Source organism: Uranotaenia lowii, chromosome 2 (genome assembly GCF_029784155.1).
Source record: "Uranotaenia lowii strain MFRU-FL chromosome 2, ASM2978415v1, whole genome shotgun sequence".
Lineage (NCBI taxonomy): Eukaryota > Metazoa > Arthropoda > Insecta > Diptera > Culicidae > Uranotaenia > Uranotaenia lowii.
The window spans coordinates 49,290,025-49,300,495 of NC_073692.1; the positions used below are offsets into that span (position 1 = coordinate 49,290,025).

The 10,471-nt window shown below is 29.9% G+C and overlaps 1 protein-coding gene across 1 annotated transcript; it reads left to right on the forward strand.

The window, feature by feature from the left end:
- Positions 1–8,668: 8,668 nt before the first annotated feature.
- LOC129747432 (uncharacterized) lies at positions 8,669–10,162 on the forward strand. Its single transcript, XM_055741655.1, has 4 exons — positions 8,669–8,775; positions 9,188–9,358; positions 9,555–9,760; positions 9,827–10,162. Exons 1-4 carry the CDS (start codon positions 8,748–8,750, stop codon positions 10,025–10,027), a joined length of 606 nt encoding a protein of 201 aa, XP_055597630.1. The 5' UTR covers positions 8,669–8,747; the 3' UTR covers positions 10,028–10,162.
- Positions 10,163–10,471: the final 309 nt, after the last annotated feature.

Consider the following 10,471-nt stretch of genomic DNA (forward strand, 5'->3'; position numbering starts at 1 on the left):
TCTTTCATTTCAACTCTTTAACCCTCACCGATAAAGCCGCAAATTAATTTCATAAAAAAAATAAAAATTTATCTCACCCTTTAGGCTAAGGACCACTGTTTTAAACAACCCCCTGGCAACTTGACGTTTCCCATACAAATCGCGTGTGCCAGTTTTTTCTGGTTCTCTGGTTCTGTCAAATCGAAAATCGAGCTACTTCACATGTCGGAAGGACCCATATTGAAATATGTTTTCTGTAACTGATTCAATTCCTGAAAAAAAGTTTTGAATTTGGAACTTTTTGCTATGTTTTATGTGAAGTGAATCTGTTTTCAAAAGTTTAGTCCAAGAAAACGAGTAGAGCGTTAATTTGTGTGTCCTACATAAGGTATAAAAGTTCTGGGACTGCTTTAAATAAATCACTGATATCCGGCAGTTTTTGGTACAAGTTTACCTTCCACCGAAACTGTTGAAGACACTCAAGCACAATAAATGTAAAATACAACATTACCGCATCACAGAAAACAGACGTACAAGCTCGAACAAAAAACCGTCAAAAAAGTGTGTAAAATTTCAAATGCTATCACCAAAAAAATACGTTAGAAACTGACTGCAAACAGTGTCATCTATTGCGCCGTTCAAGAGTTACAAATCAACTTTTAAGTGCCCAGTTTTCGAAAAGGCGTAATCGTAGCCAAAAAACAAAAATTAGTTCAAAAAGGGTGTTGGGATTTTTACACAAGTTTCGTGGGCTAGCTTGTACGTCTGTTCTCTGTGACCGCATCAATCATTAAGTGATTGCCATAAACTGCGATGTATATGAACATTTTAAAATGACAAAACAATCACATTATAGCAGAACTTTTGCTATTTTATAGAAAAACTGTTCCTACACAATAAATAAATCGGTCGAATATTGAATAAGTTTAAACATTTCAGTTAAAACTTTTTTTTATTCGTTCGAAAGTTATGAATTTGGCTGATTCGCACCACATTTAATAGTGTGCCCTTTCCATATGCATGACTCGAAAAGTATGTAAACAAGCGGCACACATGCGACACCTGCGATTTTGAAACAGACACACGAAACTCGACCGAACTGTCAAGTTGCCAGGGGGTTGGTTTTAAAGTTACTTTTTTAAGGTTTTTTTAAATGACACTTTATCATCCTTGTGGCATTCGTGTCTTCTCTTAAGTTACGATTAAATGCAAAAACTATTAATGAGTACTTAAAAATGAATAATCATCTGGGCAAAAAATCATAGGTAAAAATAAGTCACCAAAACCCCCCCCCCCATGATTCAGTTCTTGCTACGGCCCTGTCTGAAGATATATGCTTCGAAGGAAATACTAAGTAAAGATCAGCTACCAAACGCTAAAAAAAATTTTTTTTTGTCATTTTGGTAATTTTTGTCATTTTGTAATTTTTGTCAATTTGGTCAAAATGTCATTTTATGTCATTTTTCTCATTTCCGTCATTTTTGTAATTTTTGCAATTTTTGTCATTGTTGTAATTTTTGTCATTTTTGTCACTTTTGTCATTTTTGTCATTTTTGACATATTTGTCATTTTGTTATTTTTGTCTTTTTGCAAATTTTATCATTTTAGACATTCCTGTCATTTTTGTCAATATTGTCATTTTGGTCATTTTTGTCATTTTGGTCATTTTGATCATTTTTGTCATTTTTGCCATTCTAGTCTTTTTTTCCTTCTCGGCATTCTCGTCGTTTTTGTCATTTTCGTCAATTTTGTCATTTTGGTCAATTTTGTTATTTTGGTCAATTTTGTCATTTTTGTCAATTAAGTAATTTTTGTCATTTTTTTCAATGTTGCCATTGTTGTAATTTTTGTAATTTTTGTCATTTTGTCATTTTTAACATTTTTGTCATTTTTGTCATTTTTGTTATTTTTGCCATTTTTGTCATTTATGTCATTTTTATAATTCTTGTCATTTTTTGTAATTCTTGTCATTTTTGTCACCTTTGTCATTTTTATCATTGTCGTCACTTTTGTTATTTTGGTCATTTTTGTCATATTTTGTAATTTTTGTAATTTTTGTAATTTTTGTAATTTTTGTAATTTTTGTAATTTTTGTCATTTTTTGGCATTTTTGTCATTTTTGTAATGTTAGTCACATTATCACTGTCATTTTGTCACTTTGTCATTTGTGTAAATTTTGTGACTTTTCTCATTTCTGTCATTTTTTTCATTTTTTGTCATTTTTTGCATATTTGTCATTTTTGTCATTTCGTCATTTTTGTCATTTTTGTCATTTTTGTCATTTTTTTCATTTTTGTCATTTTTGTCATTTTTGTCATTTTTTGTAATTTTTGTAATTTTTGTCATTTTTGTAATTTTTTTCATTTTCTTCATTTTTGCCATTGTTGTTATTTTTGTCAATCTCGTCATTTTTGTCAATTTTGTAATCTTTGCCACTTCTGTCATTTTTGTAATTTTAATCATTTTTGTCATTTCTTTCATTTTGGTCATTTTTGTCATTTTGGTCATTTTGGTCATTTTGATCATTTTTGTCATTTTTGTCATTTTTGTCATTTTTGTCATTTTTTGTCATTTTTGACATTTTTATCATTTCTGTTTTTTTTTTGTCATTTTTGTCATTTTTGTCATTTTTGTCATTTTTGTCATTTTTGTCATTTTTGTCATTTTTGTCATTTTTGTCATTTTTGTCATTTTTGTCATTTTTGTCATTTTTGTCATTTTTGTCATTTTTGTCATTTTTGTCATTTTTGTCATTTTTGTCATTTTTGTCATTTTTTTGTCAATTTGTCATTTTTGTCACTTTTCTCATTTTTGTCAGTTTTGCTACTTTTGTCACTTTTGTCATTTTTGTCATATTTGTCATTTGGATAATTTTTCTCATTTTTGCCATATTTGTCATTTTTATCATTTTTGTCATTTTTGTCATTTTTGTTCATTTTTATCATTTTGGCCATTTTTGTCATTTTTGTCATTCCTGTCATTTTTGTCATTTTTGTCATTTTTGTCATTTTTGTCATTTTTGTCATTTTTGTCATTTTTGTCATTTTTGTCATTTTTTTGTCAATTTGTCATTTTTGTCACTTATATCATTTTTGTCAGTTTTGCTACTTTTGTCACTTTTGTCATTTTTGTCATATTTGTCATTTGGTTAATTTTTTTCATTTTTGCCATATTTGTCATTTTTATCATTTTTGTCATTTTTGTTCATTTTTGTCATTTTTGCCATTTTTGTCATTTTTGTTATTCCTGTCATTTTTGTCATTTTTGTCATATTTGTCATATTTTTCATTTTTGTCATTTTTGTCATTTTTGTCATTTTTGTCATTTTTGTCATTTTTGTCATTTTTGTCATTTTTGTCATTTTTGTCATTTTTGTCATTTTTGTCATTTTTGTCATTTTTGTCATTTTTGTCATTTTTGTCATTTTTGTCATTTTTGTCATTTTTGTCATTTTTATCATTTTTATCATTTTTGACATTTTTGTCATTTTTGTCTTTTTCGCCATTTTTGTCATTTTGTCATTTTTGTCATTTTTGTCATTTTTGTCATTTTTGTCATTTTTGTCATTTTTGTCATTTTTGTCATTTTTGTCATTTTTGTCATTTTTGTCATTTTTGTCATTTTTGTCATTTTTGTCATTTTTGTCATTTTTGTCATTTTTGACATTTTTGTCATTTTCGTCATTTTTGTCATATTTGTCATATTTGTCATTTTTTTCATTTTGGTCATTTTTGTCATTTTTGTCATTTTTGTCATTTTTGTCATTTTTGTCATTTTTGTCATTTTTGTCATTTTTGTCATTTTTGTCATTTTTGTCATTTTTGTCATTTTTGTCATTTTTGTCATTTTTGTCATTTTTGTCATTTTTGTCATTTTTGTCATTTTTGTCATTTTTGTCATTTTTGTCATTTTAGTCATTTTTGTCATTTTTGTCATTTGTGTCATTTTTGTAATTTTTGTCATTTTTGTTATTTTTGTCATTTTTGTAATTTTTGTCATTTTTATCATTTTTGTCATTTTTGTCATTTTTGTTATTTTTGTCATTTTTGTCATTTTTGTCATTTTTGTCATTTTTGTCATTTTTGTCATTTTTGTCATTTTTGTCATTTTTGTCATTTTTGTCATTTTTGTCATTTTTGTCATTTTTGTCATTTTTGTCATTTTTGTCATTTTTGTCATTTTTGACATTTTTGACATTTTTGTCATTTTCGTCATTTTTGTCATTTTTGTCATTTTTGTCATTTTTGTCATTTTTGTAATTTTTGTAATTTTTGTAATTTTTGTAATTTTTGTCATTTTTGTCATTTTTGTCATTTTTGTCATTTTTGTCATTTTTGTCATTTTTGTCATTTTTGTCATTTTTGTCATTTTTGTCATTTTTGTCATTTTTGTCATTTTTGTCATTTTTGTCATTTTTGTCATTTTTGTCATTTTTGTCATTTTTGTCATTTTTGTCATTTTTGTCATTTTTGTCATTTTTGTCATTTTTATCATTTTTGTCATTTTTTTCATTTTTTTTAATTTTTCTCATTTTTTTCATTTTGGCTATTGTTGTCATTCTCGTCATTTTTGTAAATTTTGTCATTTTTGTCATTTTTGTCATTTTTGTCAATTTTGTCGTTTTTGCCATTTTTGCCATTTTTGTCATGTTTGTCATTTTTGTTTTTTTTCGTCATTTTTGTTATTTTTTTAATTTTTTTCATTTTTGTCATTTTGGTCATTTTTGTCATTTTTGGTCATTGTTGTCAGTTTTGTCATTTTTGTCATTTTGTACATTTTTATCATTTTTGTCAGTTTTGTCATATTTTCCATATTTGTCATTCTTGTTATTTTTGTCATTTTTGTCATTTGTGTATTTGTGTCATTTTTGTTACTTTTATCATTTTTGTCATTTTTTTCATTTTTTTTCAATCTTTTTCATTTTTTTTTATTTTTGCCATTGTTGTCATTCTCGTCATTCTCGCCATTTTTGTCAATTTTGTCATTTTGGTCATTTTTGTCAATTTAGTAATTTTTTGTCATTTTTGTCATTTTTGTCATTTTGGTCATTTTTGTCACTTTTGTCACTTTTTACATTTTTGTCGTTTTTGTCATTTTTAGTCATATTTGTGATTTTTGTGATTTTTATCATTTTTATCATTTTTGTCATTTTTGCCATTTTTGTCATTTTTGTTTTTAGTCATTTTTTTTTATTTTTGTCAATTTAGTAGTTTTTGTCATTTTGGTCATTTTTTTTCATTTTTGTCATTTTTTTCCCATTTTTGTCATTCGTTTTTGTCATTATTTTCATGTAAGTAATTATTGTCATTTTTGTAATTTTTGTCATTTTTTCCCCCATTTTTGTCATTTTTTATAGTGTTTTCGTCCGAAGCAGCTGTTGACTTTACAGGGTAATAAATCAACTACTTACAGATCCATTCTGAAAAGTTTTCATCTCACTTTCCTTCTGATATTTTTTTTCCATTTTTTTTTTCCATTTTATTGATTAAATATTTTTTCCGAGTTTAATCATTGTTGTTATCAGGGAATATTCGGACTGAATATGGTAAATAACTTCAAACTGATAGCTACGTATATGCTAGTAGGGGAGATGAGGGCATAATGGGCACCTTAAGGAAAATGCTTATTTAACCATAGAGAACATCTGTAATATGTGAATTACATCATTGTTTCGTGTTCCGACACTCAAAAAGTCTATTGTCTAATTGGATGAAACTTGAAAAAGTAGATAAAAACGTTTAAAAATGCATTTTAAAAATTTTTGCCGAAAGCTGAAAACCAGTCACTGTAGAGGCATAATGAGAAACCCCCCGAGGCAGTATGAGCACCATTAATGAAGGCATAATGAGCCTTTTCTGCCGGGGAATCTAGCAGCGAATTCGACTCGATGAAGTCAATTGAGTAATAGAGCTACAGCTCAACTTGTATCGTCTGACGATTTGGCCTATTGGTTAGATGTCGGAGAGATAATCAGTAGGCTCGAGTTCGATTCCTGGTCGAGGTGATTTTTTTTTCTTCATTTATCATTTATGATCATGATTACACTAAACGGTGAGGCGTAGATTCATCAAACAAAGCAAAAACAAAATAATCTAGGTCTGTTTGTAGAATTCAAAGAATTAACACATGTTCATACATTATGTTTCTGGTGTTTTGTTTGACGGATGATGCTTTGATGCTATTAGCCGTGTAATGTAACAATAAAAAAAACAATCATGAATGGTATGTGCAAAAAAAAATCCCCTCGTACAGGAATCGAACTCGAGTCTACTGATTACTTCTCCGACATCTAACCAATAGGCCAAATCGTCAGACGATACAAGTTAAGCTGTAGCTCTATTATTCAGTTGACTTAATCGAGTTGAATTCGCTGTTAGATTCTCCGGCAGAAAATGCTCAATATGCCTTCATTGAAAGTGCCCTGTTCGCCTCTAGTGAACAAATTAAAGTAAAAACGCGTTTTACAATTGATTAAAGTGAAAAATCAAAAATTTTATGATGCTGAAAATTTAGAAACAATGTGTAGATCATGTTGCAGTGCATACATTTCAGATCAAGATGATTTAAAGGTCATAAAAGCTTATTTGGTGGTGCTCAAAAATTATAATATTTTCGTCACTTGAGAACCTAGCTGGTTATTATTTAATATTTCTGTAAATATGAAAAGGATATTTCTTTTTTGGTGAAAAATTAATACTATAGGTAGTACGAAACAAGTCCTCATGAAAATTTGTTTAAGAAAATACGTACTTATGTAGAAAAATGGACTTCTCATTATGCCTCGGGTGCTCGTTATGCCCTCATCTCCCCTACATATTTATTCGAAATCTTTCTATGTTAATTGAAAATTATATTTTTGTGTATAGTTTATGATTGCTTTGATTTCTTTAATTCCAAGATGAAATGCAAAACTACCACAATAATGAATCCATTTTTTTGCAGAATAAGATGATCATCAACTATTTATAAATTTTTTTGAACTTTAGTATTTTATCACATATTCTACTGAATAATTGTCACATCAGATCATAACAGCTCCAGGATCAAAATAAACATTTGTCATACAAAAATATTCAACCACCAAATTCAAAAATGTTTGCTCTGTTTCCTAATAAATGTGGTCAGTGGTCCGAATATCACTCATTTTCAATGAATGTTGCTGATTGCACTTCGCAACTGAACGAATAGCGATCGGGCTTTGTTATTGATTGCTACTGGACCTATCCGATCATCGTTCGTTCTATTCATCGCTAATATATAGATCACCTCGCACGATGCTTGCTGTCAAAACAGTGCAGCACTATCATCCAATTGGAATCTCACCAAAGAGCGATGCATATGGCGAATCATGTTCGTCTAGGATCAGGAGTGAATGGTTCAGGCAATGAGTGAGTGATACATTCAACCGATCATTAGCAAATGTTGTTTGTTTTTAAACATAGCCAATTAATAAAATTATTTGAATTTACAGCGTTATTTTACACCAGTAAGAATAAAATCAAATTGTAGTTGTCTTTGTGAGGGAAAGATGTTCACTTTCGCCGTGTTTTCGATTTCAAATAAACCTGGCGGATACTGAGTGAATGACATTCAGAATGGATCAGTTTCTATCTCGCTCATCTCTGATATGCGATGTTTGCAAAATCGATGATTCTGAATGATGCGACTCGGTTTGCATAGCTGAGTGGAGCGCTGATCGAGATTGCATACCAGTCGGGCGGAGCAGTTGCGAGAGGCGCTTTCCTATTATACAGTCAGAATGTTTCAAATAAGAAACGTATCCTGAGTGTTTATTTTGATTGATTTTCTGACCATTGAATGTGGTATTTGAATAAATCGAAAATTCAATTCTACTTTTCCATTATCGTTACGGAAAATAATTATATGTTGTCACAAAGTCTGTGTTGTTTTTTACTATTGATAACATATTGACTGCATCTAAAATTCCTATTTATACTTATCATACTCTATGTTGTACAGGGCCGTAGGAAGAACTTATAGGAGTATCTCATTGTTCGGATTTAATTTCTTTTATATTACCAGTTATTCATTTAAAATCATCAAAATTCGAAAATAAGACCTAAAAGTGTAACTCGATACATTCAAATTTTAGTTTAAATCTTTGTTTTTGAAGTATTTATAATATAAACAATGTTAAACAACAAACCAATACAAAGAAAATAAAAAAAAAAAACAACTCAGCGCAATCATACGCAAACAGATCATACACGCTAAATTTCATCCAACTACCTTCTGAGGCGGTCTCGCTTTTTTTTTTGTTTGTTTTGCTAGGATTTTAACACTCTCGCCGGCCGTCTCGCGTTAAATTCGTTCAAATAAAAAAAAAGAATGGTGGCTCCAGAGAAAAGAAGTATTCAATTCCACATCGTAGACACGAGGAGATGTTTATTAATTTCTGTTTTGAGCAGAAACAGAACAGAACAGAAACGTAGACACGAAGAGATGTTTATTAAATTCAGTTCTTTGAAACTGTTTGCTGTTTCAATCAGTTATGTTTTTCTCTTCTTTTCGCTTCTAACATTGTAGTTTGTAAATAAATAAAAGTTAATATTTGATATTTAATCTTTCCTTCAAGCATTCTTCTGATTGTCTTGTTAACAAATACAAACGGCTTGTCTACACTTTTTTCCAGTGACGTGGCTTTTGATTCGCCTTATTTAAAGGGAATCACGTAACCAATAATGTATGCAGATAGTCTATCAGTTAGTTAACCAGTTTGATCGTTTCAAAAGTGAAAAACATAAATCATGGAACTGAAACAAATACGAGTTTGCTGTAAGTAACATGACACTTAGAGCAAGTTCACTCGTGTTGGGAAAAAGTAGTGCAATTTTGAGACTTACAGCACATTTTGAAAATTTTATCATGTAGGTAAAAACGTTTTTAAACGTTCTTTTTTTTTAAGCTCTGTTTCTATTTCAGCTGTAAGTGATAGAAATATTGCTATTTTTCCATCACAGCATGCGAAAATAGAACACGTTGTAAAAAAACTTGTAGGCCGCAGATCTGTTTTTGTATGGTAAAGTTTTCAAAATGTTCTCAAAGTGTCAAAATTTCTACCACGAGTGAACTTGCTCTCAACAAGAATTTGGGTCTAGAGTTAAATGCATTTAAGGGCCTCCTCGATTCCAGCGACCTATTAAAAACATCAAATGATAACATACATTTTTCTGTTTTTTTTTTCAAGCATCCTCACAAATTGTGTTACTACTTTGTGCTCTTTCCTATGGCCTGGCATTTCCCACAGAAAAAGTGGAAACCAATGTTGCCTCTACGGAAAAAGAGGAAACCATCAATGTTGCCTCCACAGAAAAAGAGGAACCTAAGGTTGCTCAAAATTCCGCAAGAAGTATAACGGGTAAGTAATCCAAACATTGTAGGTATATGGGAATACCTTTGAAACGTTGAAAATTTCAACTTATGTTTATAAGAAGAAAATTGCTGGGTAAAGTTGCCTGTTTGCATTGAATCCCCTAGTTCAACTTTCAAGATTGGACAGGGAAATTTACATCTTTGATAACAAAAATGTTATAAAAAATTAATTATCTCAACAGAAGCCTCTGGCCAGGAAACACAAACGACTCAACCGAATGGAAAGGAAACCTACGATAAAGTAATGCAGCTCGTGGGTGATATTCAAACAAAGGAAACAAATAGCATCGATGACACTCATCTGAGGGCCGAAGTGCAGAGCGCCATCCAGGAACGTTTGAAGAATCCGATTGCAGATGTTTTGGGCGACATAGGATATTTTTCTAAGGTAATATTTAGTTTTTATTGTATCTATTTGGGAAGTTTGTTTTAAATTAATTTCTCTATTTCCAAGATCCAAGATTGTTTCAAAACCTTAGCTGATGGTGTAAAGGGAGCTGTAGACGAGGTCAAAAAGACGTACGACGATTGTCGGAAAAGTAAGGGAAATACCATTGACAGCTGTTTGGATCCTGCGAGCGCTACGTTGCGAGAGAAAATGAAACCCATGAACGCCAACATCCAAACGTGTATGCAAAGAAACAGCTCTTCTTAATGAAATTGAACGATTGTGGATTCTTTCTACGTATTTGAACAATAGTCTTGCACGTATTTCACCGATATGTATAGAGTCAATATGTATATCACCTATTTGAATAAATACGAATTACGTTCAATGTATTGAAATAAATCTATGTATGTAGATGCGTTGAAAGTTTCAATTTTTGCCACTTGAAACCGCATGAAAGTTAGTAAAAAATGTATTTCCATTTTTGTCATTTTTCTCATTCAAGTAATTTTTTTCATTCACTTCATTTTCATCATTTCTGTCATTTTTGTCATTTTTGTCATTTTTGTCATTTTTGTCATTTTTGGCATTTTATCATTTTTTGTTAGTTTTGTGATTTTTGTCATTTTTGTAATTCTTGTTATTTCTAAGGTTTTTTTTCCGATTTCTGGCATATCTGTCATCTTTGTCATTTTTGCTATAGATGCCATT